This window comes from Octodon degus, unplaced genomic scaffold (assembly GCF_000260255.1).
Source record: "Octodon degus isolate 3935 unplaced genomic scaffold, OctDeg1.0 scaffold00131, whole genome shotgun sequence".
Lineage (NCBI taxonomy): Eukaryota > Metazoa > Chordata > Mammalia > Rodentia > Octodontidae > Octodon > Octodon degus.
Window position 1 is genome coordinate 457,743 of NW_004524707.1, and position 24,199 is coordinate 481,941.

General features: G+C 41.2%; 1 protein-coding gene across 3 annotated transcripts in view; it reads right to left on the reverse strand.

The window, feature by feature from the left end:
- The window catches only part of Dstyk (dual serine/threonine and tyrosine protein kinase), a 52,492-nt gene that overhangs the window by 23,727 nt on the left and 4,566 nt on the right, over window positions 1–24,199 (reverse strand). For all 3 annotated transcript variants that reach the window (XR_002818066.1, XR_002818067.1, XM_004641116.2), the window contains exon 2: window positions 6,827–7,215. Coding sequence is in view for 1 of the 3 variants with exons in the window: in XM_004641116.2 (XP_004641173.1) it covers window positions 6,827–7,215 (389 nt within the window). In the remaining 2 variants the exon portion in view is untranslated. The remainder of the gene's footprint in view (window positions 1–6,826; window positions 7,216–24,199) is intronic.

Genomic DNA, 24,199 nt, shown 5'->3' on the forward strand with positions numbered 1-24,199 from the left:
GGATGAGCCCTGGCCAGGAACCTATAATGGCTACCTGAGACTGAAATCTAACCTGACTCTGTTACATGGAAATCTATACTTCTTCCCAGAACCTAATGCAGTAAGCATAAATAGAGTGAATTAGTGAGGAAGTGATACCTTCCCTACTTGCCCAAAACCACATTTAAGCATATATAAAAATTTCTCTTTCAACCTACATTCCACACATTTGATCCCACACATTTATCTGAAATTGCTGTTTGCCTCTACTCCAAGAATGAACAGTAAGTATTTTGATTCTAACTCAATCAGGGAGAAAAAGAAATCTGAGTATGAGAGGATTCCTCAATTTCCACTGTGACCCACACAAATTCCTAAAACAGTTTCTCTTATAGAATGTATACTGCATGGAGTCTTTAAAAATGTATTCTGTACAAATCCACAGAATTTACAAAAGTTGACGTTAGGATTTCCTGGCAGGATTAAGTGAATGCAATGGAAGGGTGCTTGCTACTCTCTAAATACCAGAATAACACAAACCTTGGTTTTGTGGCAATCAATTGCTGAAGAAAGCAGACAGCTTCCTAAGAACACCACCTATATAGGTGAGGACTCCTTACTCTGTAGCTTGCAGCACATTACTGATGCTCAGTGATAGTAAAGGGCGATTGTATTTGTTGATGATTCAGACAAAAGGCAGTTAGGCACTCAGGCTAAACTTGAAAGGTAGCAGATATCTTTGTTTTCTCCCTCAGATTGACGTCACACAGAAAAGCAGTACATAACTAAATAATTGCTCAGCAATTTTCATGCCCTTGAGCTCAGTCACAGTCCTCATATCTTAGCGATCCTTAGGGCACTCAACAAGTTTATCCTGTCTGTTTTTCAATCAGATTGGTTCTACTGTGTTTTCACATATAGTTTCCTGAACTCCCCTTTAAAAATAAGTTACATGTTACTGAAAACACCTCTCTCCTCTTGTCGTTGTATAAAATATAATAGCTTGCCTCTTTACTAAACACAAACATTTCCAAGGGAGAGCTGCAACTGCATGGATTTCTAGCTAAGAACGAGGGATGAACGCCTAGGAAAGTGGGATAAACTCCACAAGACCCTGAATTTGATCCCAAGTACTGCAAATACAAAGAAAGAAAGGAAAAAGATGGGATTAATGGGAAGCCAACACAGAATTTTACTCCAGCAATCAACACAAAATGGGCACAAAACCGTCTCTCTGCCTAATAAAAACATCATGTGCTAACTCAGAGGCCAGACATAAGACCTGGAAAAAAATAATTACAAACAATCCTAAACTTACCAGAGAAAACACAAGACCATCATGGTAAAAATGAAAATATATTTACAATCCCAAACACTCAAAGCCTTTAAGGATCTAAATTATCATCTCCATATCTCAGACTGCAATGAGTGAGGTAACAGACAAACGACCAGAATGTACTGAACAGCCTCTCCGAATCTACCTTAGGGACACTCAGGTATCCATAGGGGCAAATAAAAGTGGAAATCTGAAACTCACCATTCAAGGAGAAAGAGAGAAGAGAAATAGAATAAAATAGAAAAGAGAGAGAGAAGGAAATATTTTACCTTTTAGCTTTTACATACTTCTGTATATTTAAGAAATTGTATTAGTACCTGTTTGCAGTACATAATGGCTACACTCACTGTGGGGAACTGACACATGTACATCACACATCAGTATTACTTCCCATAATTCCTTTCATTTTACTACAAAAGTGTCATAAGGAATTATAAACAATATTGTCTCTAATAAGACAAAATAATAACTATGTCAGCTGGATGGAACAGGAAGGACTTATGTAGGATAAAAGAAAGGACTTCCAGTGTGGAACTGGATGGGTAACAGAGTAAAAAACCTCCCTCCTTTGCTCCCTTATTCACCCTTTACCCTTTTCCTTCCTTCCTTCCTTCCTTCCTTCCTTCCTTCCTTCCTTCCTTCCTTCCTTCCTTCTTCTCTTCCCCTCCTCCCTCTCTCTCTCTCCCTCTCTCCTTTCCTTCCTTAGACTGGATCTTCCTAAATTGCCCAGGCTGGCCTCAAATTTGTGATCCTCCAGCCTTAGCTTCCCAAGTACAGATTACAGGTGTGTACCATCACACCAAGTTCTGCTATTAAGGGTTATAAAGAGATAACTTCACTGCTATAATTAGAGTTTTAAAACATTATAATGGGCTGGGGAGATGGCTCAGTGGAATAAGCGCTTCCCTGGCAAGCACAAGGGCCTAAGTTCAATCCCCAGTTCCGCAAAAAAAAATAAATAAATAAAAAATAAAATATTTTTAAAAATACATTTATTTACAAGTCATTGAGCTTGCCTAGAAATATTTTATTATTTATTTATTTATTTATTTATTTTTGTGGTACCGAGGATTGAACTCAGGACCCTGTGCTTGCCAGGCAGGCACTTACTCTACAGAGCTATCTCCCCAGCCCTTTGCCTAGAAATATTAACCTCCCTCAGTTTCCTGAACTATACCTCACCAGACAGCACCATAAATCAATAACTCTTGTCAATTGTGTGGCAGTCTGGCTGCCTGAGGACATGCACATCTGTCGAAAAGGCCAGAAAGCACCTGGTGGGATAAACATCGGAGGCTGCACAACTATCACAGTAAATGAAATACCACTACGAGGCTCCAGAAGCCCCACCTCAAGTCCAGCAAGTGTAATCACCACTGCTGCTTTTCTTTCTTTTTTTTTTATATATATTTTTTAAAATTTATTTTTATTTATGTGTGTGTGTGTGTCCAGCTTAGCCCACCAGGGGGCGGGGCTGGCTGGCATGTGGTGCTGGGAGATCAAACCGCGGTCCCTGTGCTTTGCTAAGCCTGCTCAAAGTAGGTGCTTTAGACCACAGAGCCATCTCACCAGCCCACCAATGCTACTTTTCATTCCTTCTCCTATGCATGCTCACAGGAATCAATCTCAATCCCTCCCTCCCTCCCTCCCTCCAACTGTCAGGCTATTAATGGTTCCATGAGATCTATAAGAAGAAATACAAAAGAGGTGGTATATGTAGTCTGGGAAGAGGAGTAAAGGTGAAGTCCACTTCCATATACCAAGACAGAGCTAATGAATGTAGGTGAATATGGAGAATGGTGAAATGTGCAGCCAACTGGAAAAATACTGCTTTAACACTAAATGAATTTCAAGTACAAATAGCTTGACAGTGTTCCTCTATTACTGAATTAATAACTGACAATCTCAAGGGATCCACAACTTAAATTCTGGGAATACCAAGCAGTGTAGTATTCCCTACGTGCTGGCCTATTCTGGAACAAACTGAAAACAGCTAATTTATTAAGACATTAATGTTTTAGAAGAATAACCATTGTATACGAGGGCAGGGAAAATTCTGCTTTGATAATTTGACAGTTCAAAATGAACATCCCATTTCCCCTAATTCAGTCTTGGTTTCCTTTAGCTAAAGGTTTCCTTTCTTTGCCTCCCCCTTTAGAGACCAAACAGAGGGCTGTTTAGCATGAGCTCACTGATCCAAAATATAACTGGAGCTAAATGAAAAGATCTTTCTCCCTGGCATAACCAATCTTCCAGGTAGCTGTGCACTGCTCCCTGGAGTGAGCTGGACATCTATCTGCTTCACAGATGAGAGAGCATATGTACCAAAAGGACCTGAATGCCATGAGGTGGCAAGGCCCTCTGTGGCTTAGCATCAAGGGGTTCTAAACTTAGACCAGTAGGGTCTGTTACCATTTCTACATCAAAACTGTTAAAAATAAGCAGATCCGGAGAAACACTGACAAAGGAAGCCTCACCAACCACATGAAACAACATGAGAGGTCGGAGAACTCTTCAAGAAGAGCAAGAATCCTTATTAGAACTGTGCCAAGAAAAAGCTGATTCGATATCACAACTCCAAGTGGTCTAAACTGTGACCTCAAGTCTGGATTTTTAGCACACACACATATTCACGGAAGGCCCAATAGTAAGATGTGTGCTCAGATATGCACTTGGGGAATGGCTTGGCCTTTCCTTGCTGTCATCTTCTTGAATCACTCTCTCTTATGGAACAAAAATAATGAGCACTAGAAATTTAAACCAGTAAAGGCACGGTGGCACACACCTGTAACTCCAGCAATCTGGAAGGGTGATTGTAAATTCAAGCCCAGCTGGGAAAATTAGTGACTTACATGACCCTCTCTCAAAATAAAAAATAAAAAGGGGTCAGGGATATTGTTTAGTGCAAAAGACTTGCATTCCAACCTCAGTAGCACCAAAAGAGAAAAAAGAAAAAGCTTGCGTGTTGAGAAAAAGCAAGCATATAAGTAATTTAAGCCATACAGGGTTGGGGTATAGCTCAGTGGCAGCTAGTGTACATGAAGTCCTAGATTAGATCTCCAGCACCACCAAAGAAAGGGAGAGAGGCACACAGGCAAGAAAAAATGGAGGCGAGAGAGAGAGGGAGGGAAGGAAAAAGGGAGGAAAACAAGGCAAAGGAGGGGTAGGGATAGGGAGGGAAGGCTAAAAGGGAGGAAGAAAGGAAGAAAAGAATTGTAAACCAGAAATCCGTCAAGTATTTTGCTACAGACAGCTTTGTTCTTTCCATGACTGTAACAGGAAAAATTGCCATCCAGCTTATAACAGACATTTTAGCTACTTTATAGTTTTGGGTTTTTTTTAAGCAATAGATCACAGTGAACAGGTCATAGCGTAAATTTAGTGGGTTGCTGCCATCATTTTTTTTTTAAATTAAGTCAAAAAAAGAAAATATCAGTGTACATTGCAGGAAGTAAAAGTTACTTCATGAAACTTATTATAGATGTGAGTGTGTGTGTGTGTGTGTGTGTGTGCGTGTGTGTGTGTGTTTATATAGTAGGTACATATACCTCTGTTTTTTAGGTAATTTTATTGTGCATATTTCAAGTTTACAGTATGCAATGGGATATATACAGATAATAAAATGGTTACTATAGTGAAGCTAATCAGTACATCTACCATCTCAGTTTTTCTGTGGTAAGAGCAGCTAAAATCTAGTCTTTAACAAAACTGCCTAACAATTTTATTCACAGTTTGATTTACTGTAGTCCACAATTTGAATTTCTAGATTTTTAGGTTTGTTGGGGCCTAAATACCTACTATTTCGTATCTTTAACCTCTACTTCCCCATTTCCTCCTCCCAAACTCCACCCTCTTCCCTGTCCTCTTAATCACTGTTTTCATTTTTTAAGATCCCACATATTAGTAAGATCATATAGTACTTTTAGTATTTTTTCTTTGTCTGGATAATTTCATTTGACATAATATCCTCCAGGTCAATCCATGTTGTAGCAAATGGCAGTGAATTAAAATTTAAAACCTCCTGAAAACTAAGCAGCTGGTACCTTGAAGGAACTACAGTAAAGCAGTATATAGTACAGTTGTATAGGAATCACATACTGACACACTGTGAAAGAGTTCATGGGTCGACTGACCAGGCCTCAGTCATTAGTCAAGAATTACAGCTGGAATCTCCCAAGAATTCTCCTGGGGCCCAAAGAGTAAGTTCTCAATCTCAACACAGAAAACCTAGCCCTAGCTGAGAGAAAGCAGGGGCTTATTGCACAGCCTCTCTAGCATGTCAAGAGGAAAGAAATAAGAGCTGTGGAAGGAAATGAGACGGCAGCACTCTAGAGTCTCATGGACCACGCCACACCAGAGGGCCCACTCACTGCCTGAGGGACCACTCTCTTAGGAGAGGGGTAGGTAAAGATGTGATAGGGAAGAAGAGAATGCCCTCTCAAGCACTGCCAAACGAGCCCATCCTTCCTGGCATGGCTGCCCAAGGTGATGAACTTTCCATTCTGAGCAGGACCACTCTTTCATTCCTTGTGGTTCCTGACCCAACACAGCTACATCCTTTGCGGATTCCCATTTGGTCTGGTCAGGTGGGCTAAACCTATCCAGCAGCAAAGGGAGCCCCAAAGACAGAGGACTTCATCCTAGGTGGAGACAGAACACCGGACAGTCAACATGATCTCCAAGGAGATGAGGCAGTTCCTGTGCACTCTTTGGGAGTTCACTTCAAGAGAGAAACCAAGATGACGGGGTCACATGTTGCTCCTCACACTGCAACCATGAGCTGCCCATCTCAGTAAATTCATGGCTAGAGCTAGGGCAAAGCCACACAGACTTTCACTTGCTCTCACTTCTAATAAGAACAGTAATTACCCACTGTCTTCCTGTTCTTTCACAAAGGGACAGTTAGAGACAATTCCAGCAACATCCTCCTACTAAGAAATAAAGAGGGAGGGCCAGCCAAATAGCTCAGTGTATTAAAGCACCTGCAAGCAGGTTCAGGGGCCAGGGGTTCAATCTCCAGTCCTGCTGCTGGCCCCACTCTGCCCCCAGGTGCACTGAGATGGTGACTGAGACTGGGCATGGTGGTACATGCCTGTAATCCCAGCTCGTGGAAGGCTGTAAACAGGCAGATCACTATGAGTCTGATCTAGTAGTGAGACCCTGAACACCCTGTAGATCCTTCCCTAAAATAAGGAAAAAAATGAAAAGGTATTTTATTTTAATTACAGCTAGTCTGTCTGTAAAAGCTTGTTAAGATATAGCTGTTACATACTCTTTTTCTCTCAGAACAGCAGACTAAGAGGCGAGGAGACAAGCAAATTACTCAGGGCCTTGAAGCAAGAAGCAGAAGCAGGGATATTGTCTCTTTTCAACTTTTGGGGTTATTTTCCTCTGACTCCAGAGGTTGCTGCTAGAGTTCAGAATAAATATCACCAAACTACTTTTTCATAAAGTCAGAATAAAAGCAAAGCTGGTACAATTACAATTGGTATATGAGCACGAGATTGGTACCTTTAAGAGGGCATGGTGCACTGTCACCTCCAGCTCAGCTAACACATGAGCAGCATCCTTATTGTCCCCTTGGACCTCCAGGTCCTCCTCAGGGATGGTCTCCCAGTTGCCCTGGTGAGCAGCCAGTGTATGCACTAGTTCATACTGTCCAGGGAGCGCCAGGCTGACCCGAGTCTGAGTTCCATAGGTGAAGTGTAGTCGCCGCAGCTTACAGCTGTCTTCAGTGCCCAGCCTGGTGGTCGGAAGCACCTGCACCCCCAGCAGCAGGTTCAACAGCTGGCACTTGACATTACAGTCCTGCCCGAGGATCAGTATGCAGGGGAGGCAGTCCACAGTCTGCTGGAGGTACTTCTCTTCCTTAGGTGGAAAGGAAATGCAGCTCAGCTGGCCTGGTTGGAGGAGGGGAAGATGGGAGAATAGGAGTAGAGACAACAGTGAGGGAGAGTTAGAAAGACTCACACGGAGAGTCCATTAGGACATCCACATCCTAGACCAGTAGTGACAACTTATGGCATGCAGATGGCAGTGGGCCATCTGTTATTGAAAGCTCTAAAAGTCTTCTCATCACTGGCCTATAGGAAGCATTTCCAGAAAACGCTCAGTTAAAGGAAATACATGAAAACAACCAAGTCAAGAAAAAGTTCCCCAAATATCAAACAGAGCTGTTCTCCCAGCTGTCCCCAAGGAACAGTAAGTTACTTGTACCCTGAAAGGTGACAGTGACCTGATCTTCCCTTCCTTCATCTTCCTTTTTCAGTCAGTGGAGGATAGAGTTACAAGGATTCTATCACAAATACAAAAATATCAAAATTACAGTAACTGGGACACAAGCCAAAGAAAAAACACACCTAAATATGTCAAATTTTTTTTTTTATTTTATATATTTGGTACAGGGTTTCACTACACAGTTCAGACTGCTAGTGATCATCCTGTTTCAGCTTCCCCAAACAGATTTAAACAGTACTAAGACCACCAAGACCGGGTCTTAATGGATGGCTCAGCGTGCCCAGGGTAGGACCAGCACAGCATGCAGTACCAGGGATCAAATCCGGGTCCTTGTACTTGCCTAGGCAGGCGCTTAGTCCGCTGAGCCATCTCTATGGCCCTGAATGTGTCAAAATTAAGCCTCCCTTCTGACAGAATACTTAACCTGTGAACATATATGACTCTTTCAAATGTCTCTACTATATGCATTTTTAGCTTATGCTCCTCACTTATGACATATTTTTAATACCTCAGCTGATCTGTACATATGTACATATACTGAAATGAAGAGGTTTGCAAGATTTCATGAGCTCTATCTAGAGTATTTTCAGTTCATCTCTACTTTCTAAAAACCTTGGGTGCTGAGTTAGGATCAAGACTTCCTCATCAAGTCATATTCCTTCCACTTATGGTCAACAAGTCCCTGAGTAAGACAAAGGTCTTTAACTCCTGCTGGGATCAAATCCAGGGAAATCTAGAAAGAGGTATGATCTATCTCAAAAAATATCTTCCCTTCAAAACAACCACCACAACTCTGACTGGCTAGCTTCCCCAAACAGATTTAAACAGTACTGAAGAAAGAGCAAAGTGTCCTAAAATATGACGATCTTTATGTGAAGAAAAGAACTAGAAACTGATGTCCTGAAACTTACAGTTTAAATTCAATCCTTGGGCCAACCAAATAGCTCAGTGGATTAAAGTGCCTGCAAGCAGGCGCAGGGGCCGGGGGTTTGATCCTTGGACCTGCCATGTCCTACTGGCCCTGCCTCCAGGGCGCATTGAGAAGGCAACTGAGACTGGGCATGGTGGCCCGCACCTGTAATCCCAGCTCTTGGGAGGCTGTAAACAGGCAGATCACTATGAGTCTGATCTAGTAGTGAGACCCTGAACACCCTGTAGACTCTTCCCTAAAATATAATAAATAAATTAAATAAATAAATACAATCCTGTCCCACTTCTTCACCACCAGAGTTGCCTCCATCTGAGATTTAGAAAGGCCAATCTTTAAACCAAACACTATATCATAATTGAAGCTTTGGACTATTACTAACTGAAGTAGTGTATGCTTTAGTCACTATACCATAAACCACTTTTATTTTACTCATGCAATTGAAACAAGAGGACTGATTTACTAAAAGGTGGCTCTACTTCAGAATGTACCTGCTACTATCTCAAATCCTCAGGCTTGCTTGTCTTTCACACACACCACCAAAAGGGTTTAAAGAGGTCTGTGTTTCCCTAGGCTTCTCTATGCATTTCAGAAAGTCCCTTGCTTTCATATCTGCCTTTAAGTCCACACAAATCAGACACTGAACCAAAGAAGTCTCCCCAGAAAGAATCCTCTTTGAAAAAGTGAACATATAGTATTCAATGAGTACCTAATTCTCTCTTTACTAAGTACAAAGTACAACACCAAGCTGGGTGTGGTGGTGCACACCTATAATCCTAGCACTATGAGAGACTAAGACAGGAGGATCACAAATTTGAGGCTAGCCTGGGCAACTTAGAAATTTGGAAATACTCTCATCCTAAATAAATAAATAAATAAATGGCTGCAGATGTAGTGGGAGGCCCCTGGGTTCAATCCCCAATATCACTCCCCCAAAGAGTAAAACACCAGGCTTCTGGGCTAATCTCTAACCAACCATCTGAAAGTGTAAGTGCATAGTAGTCTGCATGACCACTTAAAGTATACCAATGGGCTATCCTTTGCACCTTGTTCATAATTATGGACTTAACACAGTTCATTCTCATTATCTATTTATAGTCATTAAAACCCTGAAGAACCATCCTACTGCTGTCTTGACCATCCACTATAATGACTGACACACAGTACATGCTTAAAGTTATACATCTGTTTGTTCTGCGTAAGAATGCACTTACAGTAGAGAATTGTCTACAGAAAGCTATAAGTAAGTCTACAAAGTATTTCAAAAAGCATAGTACAAATGACGAATAGTTCAAGAGGAACTAGTTCAAAATGGAGAGAAGATGTGGACAGACAGCAGGGTCTCCTCCACTCACCTTGCAGAATGCAACCACCTCCTCTCAGCTGGGGCAGTGAGAAGTCCAGCCAGACTTTCACCTACTCCTCCCAGCTTTCCTCTTCTCCCAGTCCTCCCAGATTCTCCATTCACACTGACAACCTTCACAATCCTGTACTAAAAGTTTCATAATTAAAGGGAGGGCAAAGCTAAATGAGCTTTGCTACTGCTACTACAAGAATATGCACAACAGAGAAGAAAAGCAACTGTACCACTTTTCAGGATCAGAAGGAGACGCCAAACCTCTCTGAGACTAAGTTTCAGCAAAGGAAAGTCAATAAAACATGCTGCAGCAGGCTGAAGCATAGTAGACTCACCCATTATTCATCTGACCCAAATTATTACCTTTCCTGCTCCATCTCTGCTACAAAAACAGTTACTACAAATAAACTTGCTACTGTCAAAACAATAAAGACCAGTAGGTAGGAAAGGGAGCTGATATTGAGCCCAGGTCTGTTTCTACACCCCAAAAGCTCCTCATAGAGCCTATTGCCTTAAGAAAGCTCCTCAAGGGCCGGCCAGATAGCTCAGCAGATTAAAGTGCCTGCTTAGGTAGATGCAGAGATGGGGGCTCAATCCCCAGGGTGCAATGAGAGGCAATTGAAACTGAGCCTATAATCCTAGGGCTTGGGAGGCTGTAAAACAGGAAGGATCACTACAAGTCTGTTCTGAATAGTGAGACCCTGTAGACTCTGTACTAAATACATTTTAAAAACGAAAGTAAGCTTCTCAAGATGGTCATTGCTGGGTTTTTTTTTTGTTTTTTTGGGTTTTTTTGTGTGTGATGCTGGGGGTTGAACCCAGGGACTCACAGATACTAGGCAAGTGATCTAGTGTTGGGCTACATCCTCAATCTATGTTTTGTTTTTGTTTTTTGGTGTGTGTGTGTGTGTGTGTGTGTGTGTGTGGTTGCATGGAGATTAAACCCAGGACCTTCACAAGGAGATACATTCTCCAGCCTTTTACTGATTTATTATTTATTTTGAGACAGGGTCTTGTTAAGTTGCCCGGGATGGCCTTGAACTTGTGATCTTCCTGTGTGGGCCTCCCAAGTAGCTGGGATTCCAGGTATAAGCCACCATGTCTGGCTATATGGACTTCCACACATCACTATACAAGCCTTTTGTTTGTCCCACAAATCATTTACATTTTCATTAATCTCCAACATATCTATAAGATTTAGACCAAGACACAAATGTTGCTGAAAGAAGACGGTTTTCCAGCCTGCTCCTCTGGGCACACAGCTAGCTAAGTGACAAGGCATGCAATGTGGCAATGGGAATAGCACTAGAACAAGGGCGGGTGCTGTGACCTCAGGCTTCGCCACTAACTAGCTGTGACCCTGGCAGTCTGCTGCTCTTTCTGGGCTTTGCACTGTTCATCTGTAAACTGAGAGCACTGGATAGTACATACTTGACATCCGTTTCAGCTCTTAAATTCTAGGTTACTATCTGTTTTAACTGTTGAAAGAGTAAGGATGTAAGGGAGACAGCAGGTTATTTTTATTTTACTTTAAAGTATATGTGAAATTAATTATGCAGCCTCCCCCAAGGATTACTACAGATCAAAAAGTTGACTGAACTAGCCAGGGGCTCCGAATGCAGTCCTTTCTGTCTCTAAAGAAGAGATTAAAAGCTGAAGACTGGCAGTAGGAGGGAGGAAGGAAACCTGTTTCCGAGCTGGAGCAGCTGCCTTGCTGACAGTTAAAGGACTTCTGAATTAATCGGGCTTTCTTTGGTAATTAATACAGCAGCATCTGCATATGATCTGCCAGAAGGTAACAGCATGGCTTCTCAGCCGGCGCACGTTAACCCTGCCAACTCTGGCTGCAGGAAGATGCGTATCACTTGTCTTAAGTGGAAACCAAGGCTTTTCTTTTTCATTTTTCTTTCTCTTGGTAGCTGTTATTAAATACAGATTAACTTGACTAGAGTAACTTCTAAATAAAGGTTTCCAGTTAGCAAGAGAAAAGAAGAGCAACTAAAGGAGAACACTGTCTTACTTGCTCTAGATCCCACCTACCGAGCCCCTTCTGTGTACTTACCATTTTATTTGCTTCATCTTACTTAACTGCTCACAATTCAACAGACAAGGTATATCATTATTTTCATTTATAAGATATTTAAAGAAACAGAAGCTTAAAAAAATCCAGGTTGCATCTAAGTAGATGAAAGGCAGAAACAGGAATGTAGGAGCTGTACTTACAACTTGGTGCTACATTAATATTGGACAGTGTCCTTAGCATGAGTTTCTTTCTTTCTTTTTTAAAAAAAAAATATTTTATTTATTTATTTTTTTGGTACAGGGCCTTGCTATGCAACTTAGACTCACAGTGATCCTCCTGTCTCAGCCTCCCCAGTGCTGGGATTACAGGCCCGCACCAGCATACCTAGTTTCAGTGGCTGGCTCACAGCAGGACCCATAAGGCATGCAGCCCTGAAGATCAAACCCGGGTCCTTGTGCTTGCCAGGCAGACACTGAGACCACTGAGCTCTCTTCCCAGTCCCACCACAAGTTTCTTAATCTTGAGTCAAACACAAAATTTAGTAATTATAGGACCCCCATTTAAAGCAGACTGACATAATGCTCTTCTTATCAATCAGTGTATGTTACTGTTTGGATCTGAAGATTATTCTTTTTTTTTTTTTAATTTATGTAGTTAGTACAGGGTCTATAGGGTCTCACTACACAGATCAGACTCATAGTGATCCTTCCTGTTTTTCAGCCTCTCAAGCGCTGGGATTGCAGGTATGAGCCACCATGCCCAGTCCCAATCCATCTCAGTGTGCCGGGGCGGGGGGGGGGGGTGTTCTGGCAATGCATGCCAGGGATCAAACCCCAATCACTGCACCTGCCTAAATAGACACTTTAGTTCGCTGAGCTATCTGGCCGGCCCTCTTTTTTCTTTTTTGAGGCAGGTTCTTACTATGTAGTTTAGCCAGGGTTTTTATCCCAGGCTGGCCTTGAGCTCAGAGCAACCCTCCTGCCTCAGCCACCCCAGTGCTGGGATTACAGGTGTGTGCCACCACACCAGTAAAATCAGTCTGTAAGGGGCCAGGGAGATGGCTCAGTGGAATAAGTGCTTCCCTGGCAAGTGCAAGGGCCTGAGTTCAATCCCCAGTTCCGCAAAAAAAAAAAAAAAAAAAAAAAAAATCAGTCTGTAAATTGGGGAGATAGTGCAGCAGTTTAAGTGCCTGCCTGGCAAGCACAAGGTCCTGAGTTTGATCCCTGGTACCAAAGAAAAGTACAAATAGGAATGCTAATAAACTATTATGTCACTAATGACCTATCAGGATAGATACTTTAAACTGTTTTTGCAGTAACAGCAATGGATTTGAATCAAAGCACCCAGCTTTTTGTCTGTTTTCCACCCAATACTCATGGGGGGACCAAAGGAAATGGTCTTACTATCAGATCATACTTTTGTCTACTCATATTTCTATATGGCTGTCTGTTCTCAGAATCTAAGTATTAAAATAAGTTTTCCCTGGATCTCTGGGTCTTCATTTCTTAAGGCCTGTGCATAAAAATTATGACTGACTAAACTTGTTATTGGCCAGGGATGTGGCTCAGTGCTACAGCACTCATTTGCTTAGCATGTGTGAGACCCTGGGTTCAATCCTCAGTACCACAAAAAATAAGTAAATCCATTATGCTTTGCTCTTATTAGCCATCTTTTAAGACAGTGAGGTGTGACATTTTGATGAATAAGGAAATACATGACATTTTTTCCTCTACAAATCCAGTGGGTTGGCAAGGAATTCAGTATTGATTCAGGTCTCAACACAGAAACAACTGCCATTCTAGTTGCTAGTCCCACGGATTTTCCTCCTTCAGTAGCTGTCTTTTGCTTTTGTTTTGGTTTTTTGGTTTCACTGTTAATGTTGATCTCTATATAAGAGCTTTTATGCCAGACACTTTAAGTCCTTTCTATAAGCAAATGAATACAAAGGATTTTATAATTAATTGAAGCAACCAATAACAAAAATATATGTTCCTGAAAATAAGTAGTAATGTTTTATTTTGTATTCAATGCTTACATTTGTTTGTTTATATTGTGCTAAGGATGGACCCCAGGACCTTGGGCATGCTAGGCAAGTGTTCTAATACCAACCTACCTCTCAGCTCATAAAATTCTGAATGCCACAGGAAACTTCATTTTAAGGAAACCATATGCTTACATAGTCTGGGTTTTGGAATCTTTACAACCAAGTGGTATAAAGCACTTTCATGAATGCTGTTTGAAAATCAGAGACTTGAAATGCACTCACATAGCCAAAGCTCTTGTTGGAAGCTGAAAGTCAAGCTGACAGCAGTGTCTCTAAAGTTAGTTTGACCATGGTAAGATTGCTGTAAGTTCTTAGAGTATTCTGATGCCAGGGAAGATGGAAACAGCCTCCCCAGTGGCATGTGCACATGCGTGTCTGCGTGTGTGCGTGCATACACACACACACACACACACACACACTCATGCATGTGCACACCAGAAGCCAAGTGAAATTAGATGCCATGAGGCAGCCTACTTACAAGTTCCTTTCTGGAGGCTGGTCATGCAACAGAGGGAACAGAAACAGCTGGCAGCTAAAGCTGTAATTTACAGAATGTGGAGATGGAAGTAGTTCCTCGAAGGATGCCAAGCTAGTGCTTCACAGAAGGTTTATTCTGTGTGTAGAAGGCAGCACAAAGTAGCATGTGACCATCGAGAATGCTTCAAAGGGAGGAATGTGTCAAAGGACACGAGAACCAGCTTGAACAGGGGCTCACACACCCAACTGGGGATAATACATGGATTAAAATCTTAAAATTATAGAAGTTACAACCCATTGGGAAAAACCCTACAATATGCAATGTATTAATTATTGAAACTGCCCTACTAATCAGTTTTGAAACTGTCTCATTGCTATTTGTTTCTCAATAAAATTAATTAAAAAAATTCCTAAGTCCACACTCATACATTAAGGGAAAGGAAAGCTGTCCTGTGTGGCAGAACATGAGCTTATGAATAGAAAAGCCACTGCTGAACCAGTGGGGGTTGTCAATGGATGCTAGGTCTAGCAAAAGATAAAAAAGTACTATGAAAAGGCAGAACACCTTCCCACAAAAGATTAGTCAAGTGTAAAGAAGAAAATGGTGAATTTAAAATGGCAAAACCAGAGCCAGCCAATAGCTCAGTGGATTAAAGTGCCTGCTTAGGCAGACACAGGGACTGGGGTTCAATCCCCAGTGAGACATGCCGTGACAGCCCTACCCACAGGGTGCACTGAGATGGTAATTGATACTGGGAGTAGTGAGTGGTGTACCTATAATCCCAGCACTTGGGAGGCTGAAATCAGGAGGATCACTACAAGTCCAATCTATGTAGTAAGATCCTATAGACCCTGTACTAAATTAATTAATTAATTAAATAAAATGACAAAACCGGGCCAGGGATATAGCTCAGTGACATAAGTACCTACTTGTCAAGTGCAAGGTCCTGAGTTTGATCTCCAGGACCAATAAAATAAAAATAAAATGGCAAAACCTAGAAGATACAAACAGCTAGCAATCAAGTTTAACACCTCAGGAAACTGGGGGAGTGGCACGGCCCCAACAGGCAGCGCAGATCTCAGTATTTCTCTATCTGCAGCTGCTCAGGACCTGGATCTAGTCAGGAGGAAACAGCCTACAGACCAGGGCTAAGGATCAGCACAGGAAACCTAAGGGCTGTTCTTTAAACATATCCAAGACATAAACAACTCAAATGCCCATCAACTGAGGAGTGTCTAAAAAAGATGTGGGACTTGTACACAATGGAGTACTTACTCAGCTATAAAAAAAGATAAATTCAAGGCTTTTACAGGTAAATGGATACAACTGGAGACTGCACTGTTAAGTGAAATAAATCAGACCTACATGAAACATCATACATTCTCACTAGTGTGAGAACCTGGAAGAATAAATAAAATCTGAAAGGTACAATAGATACTGTGAAAGGTAAAGAGTCTATTTAATGGGAAGGAAAACCTGGGATGAGGAAAAGGGCAAAAGAAAGAAGGGAAAAGATATATGTAGATATATAGATATATAGTAGTTTGGATAATGTGTACTGCTGCTTTCTGTTGATCTATTGAAAGAAGTTAATGCTTAATTTTTTTCTTTTTTTTTAATTAATTTTTTTGAGAAACAAATAGCAATGAGACAGTTTCAAAACCAATTAGTAGGTCTGTTTCAACAATTAACACATTGCATATTGTTGTCTTCATAGTGGTTATTCACAGTACAAGATACAGACATGATATCCTGTCCAAACACTATTAGTACAAATCTTTCTTCTCATTGTATAACTATCCTATTTTGTATATACAGATACAAAACGGTCCTTCATTTGTACCCCCCTTTTTTGTTTAGTTTTGTCAGAGATGGGTATTCCATTGCCATTTAAATACTGTAGGTGTGTGAATTCAGCAAAATAATCCAATATAGTCCAGAAGTCCATGATAGTAGTGGGTTATCTGTAGGACTGGCAATGTCAGAAGTTGTTGACTGGAGCCCTTGACAGCTCAGCATATTAATATGGCTTTACTTTTCATAACTCATTATTATACTTTTCTGCTGGATGGTTCAGACCAAGATAAAGCAAGACCTATACAACAAGAAATGTAACTTTTGTATCTGACAAGGTCAGTCAAATCCTCTCAGGATTTAGCCTGAAACCCTGTACTGCAGTTTGTAGATCCTTTGTCAGTGTCAGCCATGTAGATGAGTCACAGCCATTGCTTGACCAATTTGCTCTCTGTGAAAGCCTGAGAGAATGTTTTCTCTCCATGTGACTCTTTTTAATTTCTTATAACTTTTTTAAAACCAATTTTGCAGGTTTATATCTGGAAACCTAAACAACTAATTTGAAGATAACATCCAATACAACAACCATTGTCGAATTCCTATTACTTTGTTTAATGAAATTTTGTATGGTTTCTAATGTTTTGTTTTACCATTTTGTATTCTTTTAAAAAATGTAAAAATAATAATAAAATAAATAAAATAAACACATCCAAGATGTAAATACCAGGGAAAGGCCAAAGAACTGTTCTAGATAGAGGGAGTCTGAAGATACATATCAACTAAACACTACATATATTCCTGAAGAATCCTAAACAAAAGTCATTGGTGGGAGAGTTAGCAAAACTTATATTTGGAGAGTATACGCTGAGGTGGAGGAACATGTCTCTGTGTGGTTCAAGGGCACACTGGCATATTTAGAGATAAGACAACCTGTCTGCATCTCGGGTCAAAGGTTCTGGAAAAAGGGCTAGGAATATAGCTCAGTGCTATAGTGCTTCCCTAGTGTGCCAACATTTGGGTTCCATCTCCAGTAATAAATATATATATATATATATATATATATATATATATATATATATATATGTATATATGAATGAAAGAGCTAGCTGTTCATGAATCAAATGTGTTAAAGTATTAACTTGGAAGTTTGAATAAGGCAGGTACAAAAACTCGTTAGGTTGTTCTAGCAACATTTGTCTATGTGTGAAATGATTTTTTTTTAAATCCAAAGTGATACTGTTGTAGTTTGAGGGTCTTGCAAGGTGGACAACACAAGAGACATTTTTAAAGACTATTTTATAATGAATCACCCAAAGAATCACATCCATAGAGTGCAGGAAATCTGTGTACACACTAAAGACCAAGGAATCCAGCTGAGGGCCTGGATCCTAGTATCTTACTTGAGTCCAGCTGAAAACCTACAGCTCTTAACAGTGCCTCCCACAAGTCCAACTGGAGGCCTAGAGCCCACAACCATGTTTCATGTAGGCCACTTCACGGATCCCTGCTGGGAAGGCCCAAAGGTCGGTGGTGGAAGCTAGGAAGTCTGTGCCAGTGGGATGAAGGAGCTGTGCCAGCAGGCTGCGGGATCTGCACTGGAGCCAGGAAGCAATGCTCAAGGTAAGCACCAGAGCTCCCCTGAAAAGTCCCACAGCCATCCTCAGCAACAGTGAGGTCCTAAGATTCTCCAGTGATGAGGAAAGCTGAGTTCCCAGCAGGAAAGCCAACATGACAAGCTTCTCCAAGAAGATTGTTTTTTTTTTTTGTGGTACTGAGTACTCTTACATATCCTATGCAGGTACTTACCAGAGTGGTACCTCCAGCAAACCATCCACAGGCTGAGCACCATAGACCAACATCATGACTCAGCACAGGACCCTGATGAAAACCATCTATTACCACCCAGGGCCTTAACTGAGAAGCTGCTGGAGGAAGCTTGACCTTGCACTGTCCACAGCAGCCCCCTTGTGTATGCAGGCATAGAAAACATATGGCCCTCTTCAGAAGAAAGCAGGCTGCCTCTTTCCATCCTGGCTCTTACTCTCCACTATTAAGCCAGTTTTCCAAGTTAGAGGAGCAGAACTTAATTCTCTCCACGGATTAAGCCAGTTGTTCAATGAGGAAAAACTAAAATAGGCTTTCCTAGTCAAGCTTTTAAATGCCAAAAAATAAGAATGACTTTTCTCCTACTAGTTATTTCCCCAATCCTCTTTGTAGTCATGTACCTCTGTAATATTAAAAACTAAGGCTACAGTATATTTTATGGAATACTCCTAAAACATTAACTCAACATTGGTTCACTATCGTCTAGTCTGGTTGAACAGAGCATTTGCTGAAACTAGTCTCATACCCTCACTGCATTTGTGACATGGCCTTAGTCCTTGTACTAGGAAAAACAATATTTTTAAATCTTGGGAAATTCTCTTCCCATTATATGGACTGGCAAGGGTAAAAAAACACTAACCTAAAATCTTATCTGGCCTACAGTTCTTAATCTGATAAAACTAAAGTTAGAAACTTTTTATACACAAGAAAAAGGGATAAAAGCACTTTATTTTTTAAGTCAATTTCCAAAATCAAAGGCTTTTATGAATACACAACGAAGACATCATTCTTTGGGGCAATTGTAATGCATCCTTTCATTGGACAAGTGGAAAGCAAAAAAAAAAAGAAAAAAAAAACAAAAAACAGTATTCAAGTTGTACCTCCCATCTTCCTGCCCAGAGAATGGCACACCAGGAAACAGAAGTGCACTGTAAGAAAGCCACCTCCAAAGAGTGGTGGGCAAAAGGTTCCCACAGCCACAATACATACAGCTCCGGGGAATGGATCCAAACCATTCACACTGCCTACAAAAAGGACAGCAAAACATACTGCACTTAACATAGCTCAAAGAGAAAAGGCACTTATATCAAACACCGCTACATATGGTTTTCTGTTCACAGGCCAACTTTAGGAGGTAAAGAACTGAACTACTCTTCAAGCCTCTGAGTGGCCTACATGGAAACCGGGCATCCTCAAGGATGCCAGTCAGACCTCTAAGCAGAAAGAAAGGAAACCTGCATCTCCCACACCTCTCTACTCTTATAAGTGACGCCATTCATTCCCCAGGCTGTGCAGAAAGCAAAACTCATCATTCCTTGAGGCCATTTTTTTCCTACAAGAAAGAGCAGATTCACCTTAGGTCTTTATAACTATATATTAGGGGAAAACACCACCCAGCCACATGCCTCACATCCTTGATACTGGCTTCTCTAAAGAGCAGGGAGATGACAGAAGCTCTAACAATAAGCCTTACAAATGCTGTCTGCATTTGGGCCACACAAACAATACAAATACCATTACTTTATCAAAGAGAGAGGTTGATGTTGGTACAGCGGACCCTCCTGTAACTTTTAACTCAGGAAGCTGAGGTTGGAGGATCACAAATTTAAGGCCAGCCTGAGCAATACTGCAAGATCCTGTCTCCAAAAAGAGGGGTGGGGTGGCGTACAGGAATAGAGCTAATTGTCTTATATGCATTCAGAAAGTGAGCAGATTATCTCAATTCCTACTTGCCCCCAGGATCTCATAAATGCTAGGCAAGCACTTTACCTAACTTTTAACTCATATTCTTGGTGTTCTGTTTTATTTTTTATTTTATTTTTTTTGACATAGGGTCTTGCTATGTAGCCTCAGCCGGCCTCAAACTCATGGCAAGCCTCCTGCTTCAACCTCCCAAGTGCTGTGATTATAGTTGGGCACCATAACACCCAATCTTCAACTCCTATTCTTACCAATGCTATTTAATCATAGAATTTGCCAGATACCCACTCCTACCCCCTCAAATACAGCAAGCAGGCTATAGTTTAGTGGTAGAGCACTTGCCTAGCATGCACAAGGTCCTGAACTATATACCAAGTACTGCCCAGAAAAGCTCCCCAACAAAGACAGGTAATACTTAAGTAGGTAATCAACCTGTAGACAATGAAGAACATGAAGCCAAGTGTGGTGGCACATATCTATAGTCCCAGCACACAGGAAGCTGAAGCAAGAGGATCTCTGTGAGTTCAAAGACAGCTTGTGCTGCATAATGAGTTTATGGCCAGCCTGAACTGTATAGCAAGACTGTGTCTCAACCAAAGGAAGAGGGGATAAAATATTGATCCTTTCATAACAGCAGTTTGGAATAATCTCAGTTGGACAGAGGGGTTCAACCTGGGTAACATGTAAAGAATTAGGCATTAAATATATATTGAGTGATTAAATATTTAGAATTTAGAGGCCAGGGAGATGGCTTAGTAGAATAAGTGCTTCCCTGGCAAGCACAAGGGTCTGAGTTCAATCCCCAGTTCTGCTAAAAAAAAAGAATTACTTCCCATATCATAGTGAAATTCATACATGTAACTCGTTCGTTGGGACATGAAAGTAATTCCTTGGGATACTGACACATGATGTAACTGTACCCTCTCTAGGCACAGTGGCACATGCTTATAGTCTCAGATACTCAGAAAGGTTGGGCAGGAGCCTCCCTTAAGGCCAGCAGTTTGAGGCTAACCTGAGCAGCATGGCCAGACTCCATCTCTAAATAAACAAACTGCCAACTCCAGTCTATACAATCTATTGTTGTTCTTTTTTTAGGAGCCCAAATAATAAAATTATAAGTGATTCTACCAAATCCTTATCTTCTATAGGTGAAAAATATCCTTTTGGTGTGAGAATTACATTGCACTTAATTTCCAAATATCATTCCAGTATCTTCCAGCCACAGAAATAATTTAATATTTATGTGCTCATTATATGCAAATTATAAAGGTTAAGCATGCAGGGAATACAACAATGACTGATACAGGGGCCAGAGAGATAGCTCAGAGGCATAAGCACATACCTGGCAAGTACAAGGACCTGAGTTCGATCCCCAGCCCCATATGCTGTGTGGTCTCGGCCCCAGATTCCTGGGTGCACTGTCTCTGCCCCAGATGCAGGTGCCCACTATGCCACCCCAGAACCACCCATCATGACACACGCCTGTAATCCCAGCACTGGGAGGTTGAGCCAGGAGGATCTCTGTGAGTTCAAGACCATCCTGGGGGTTACAAAAGTGAGCACACGGCCAGCCCGAACTGCATAGTGAGACCCTGTCTAAAAAAAAAAAACAAAAACAAAAACAAAAAAATAATATAGTCTTTATCATTAAGGGTTCAAAATCTAGTCAGCAGGATAAGAGAAACAGACTCATAGCTCTTTAACCAATAAATAAATAAACTATCTGAAATGACTAGAGGCTACAGAAACTGAGTAACCAGTATAAAGTGAAATGTATATTGCTCTCTAATTCAATGATATACTGAGATTTTATTTTCAAAAAACTGTCCTTGAAGTCCACTCATCATAGGAAGATTCTTTGTTCTCTCAGTATAGTGAAACAGAACAAAGTGTAAAAAAAGGAAAATGCTGGCAGAGCAAAATACAGTTGAACGGGGCTGGAGAGATGGCTCAGTGGTCTAAAGCACCTACTTAGAACAAGCTTAGCAAAGCACAGGGACCAGGGTTCAATCCCCCAGCACCACATGCCAGACAGCCCCGCCCCCTGGTGGGCTGAGCTGGACACACACACACACACACACACACACACAAATAAATAAATAAAATTAAAAAAAAAATTTAAAAATACAGTTGAACAATCACAGTTGAGTTGTAATTAAATCCATGCTTTCTTTAAACACTATTTGCAAGGTGAAAGAACTAGCCATACTGAAATAAGTAATGACTTTCAAGATGAAACGTATTGCAACTGATGATAAAGACATTTTTTTCTTTTAAGATCAGACAAGGGCTGGCCAGATAGCTCAGCGCACTAAAGAGCTTGCTTGGCTACGCACAGGGATCTGGATTCGATTCCAGAGTGCTGGGCCGTGTCTCAGATGCGGGGCATGCTGAGACAGCGACTGAGAGTGGGTGTGGTGGCGTGTGCCTATAACTTCAGTGCTTGGGAGACTGAAAACAGGCGAATCACTATAAGTCCGATCTGTGTAGTGAGATCCTGTAGACCCTGTACTAAATACATTTAAAAAAATAAAAAAGATCAGGCAGAATTTTATACAGCAATGCCATGGAAAACAGATTTTCCCAGGAGAGGAAGATTAGGAAGGGTAAAGGCTAATCAGGACAGGGTGCAAAGAGCCATTGTGCTTGGAAGGCCATTTCCTCCTAGTCCTAATCAGAAATGAGGGGACCGATAACTTGAGTATGGGGTGTGGAAACTGGAATAAGGGGCCTGTGTAAACTGTGTCACGTTTCCAATCAGTGAATCCCATAGCCTCCCACTGAAGGGAAATTAGGGTCTTGCAAACTATGGAGTCTGTGCTATGACTTATTTGTAACAAGACTCCCTACTGCAGGGTGCATTTTGTTTTCCCATGGCCAGGTCAGAACAACGAGCCACAGAAACAGAAGTGGACTTGAAGCCTGCAGACATGGGTCTAATGTGGCTCTAACTCAAAATTATTCTGACCCACATTCCTCCTTGCTGCCTTTTATTCTTCTCTAACCCCACATTTCAACGTCGTACTCCAGGATTCACAAACTGCACAAACAGCCACATGCACTCAGCCCTAACTCCATATCTTAGCTTTCACGTACATTGCCTCATATGTCACTGCTTTATCAGGTAGGTACTGTCATTTCCTTTCTGTTTACTGAGACATAATTAAGCACTTTTATGTGTATAATTCAGTGAGTTTTACTGTGTTCACAAATCTGTACAATCATCGTTACTAATTCTAGAGCATTTTCAACCACCTAAAAGAAACCCTATGAGGAAATCCTGCTTTCCTCTTCCCACTTTCCCTGTCAGTGTTGCACCAGTCTACTTTCTATCTCTAGGAATGTGTCCATTTTGGGTGTCTCCTATAGACGGAATCACAGTTTATGGTACTGTGTGTCATTCTTATTTTATATAAGAATCCATGGCTCAAATAGGTTAAGTAACTTGCCCAAGTCACACAGTTGATAAGTAAATAATTGGGCTGGATTTTGACCACCGTATGCTGCTTCTACTTCTAAATAGAAGGAAATTAAGAAAGACAAAATGTCAGCCAGTGATGCCTGTAATCCCAGCTACTGGGTAGGTTGAGCCAAGAAGATCAAAAGTTTGGGACCAGGCTAGCAAATTAGCAAGACCTTGTCTCAAAAAGATGAGAGAGAGAGGAGGGGAGGGGAGGGGAGGGGAGGAGACTGAGACTGACTTAGCTATACTTGGAAAAATGAAGTTTTCTTAATCTAAGGTAATAAAAAATTTTAAAATCACAATGATAGAAGCATCTCTACTGAGCTTATATGGAAATGCACGGACAGCTCGCCTAAACGGATCATGGCAAATTCCTCAAAAGCACACCCACCCCCACTGGGTGCTGTTTTACCCTTTGCCTGACTTCTCAGTGCCCTCAGCCCCACAAGGAGGCAGTCAGGCTTCAAAGAATCTCCTCCCTCCTGATGTTTTGTTCCTTCCCCAAATGTCACCCTGCCACTTAAGCTTTACTATTCAAATAAAGTTCTAAGGAAACGTACATTTTAAATAAGTACAGGAACACTCTTCCCCTTTTAAATTGTGGCACTCAGTTTCTACAACTAAGCCTGATGAGAGAAGCATGAAGAATGTTGTCACACCTAGCTGTCAGCTGACCAAAGGCAAGCATTATAAAAACCTAGTAATTGCAACTCACATAAATGCTTATAACCTAGCTACACCATAGCCGCTTTTTCTGCTTCATGTATTCATATGCATGAAGTTTGGATTAGATTAGTTATCTATAGCAGACAAAATTCAGGTCCTCCTAGTTCTTTTTATCCATCATCCAACAGAAACTAATACACTTAACCATCCAGCAGAAAAGTATAAAAACGAAGTATAAGAAGTAAAGCCATGCTATTATGCTGAGCTGTAGGGCACTCAGGTCAACAATTTCTGACACTGCCAGTCAAGCAGAAGACCCAATACTATTATGGGCTACTGGACTCTTTTAGAATATTTTGCTGAGTTTAC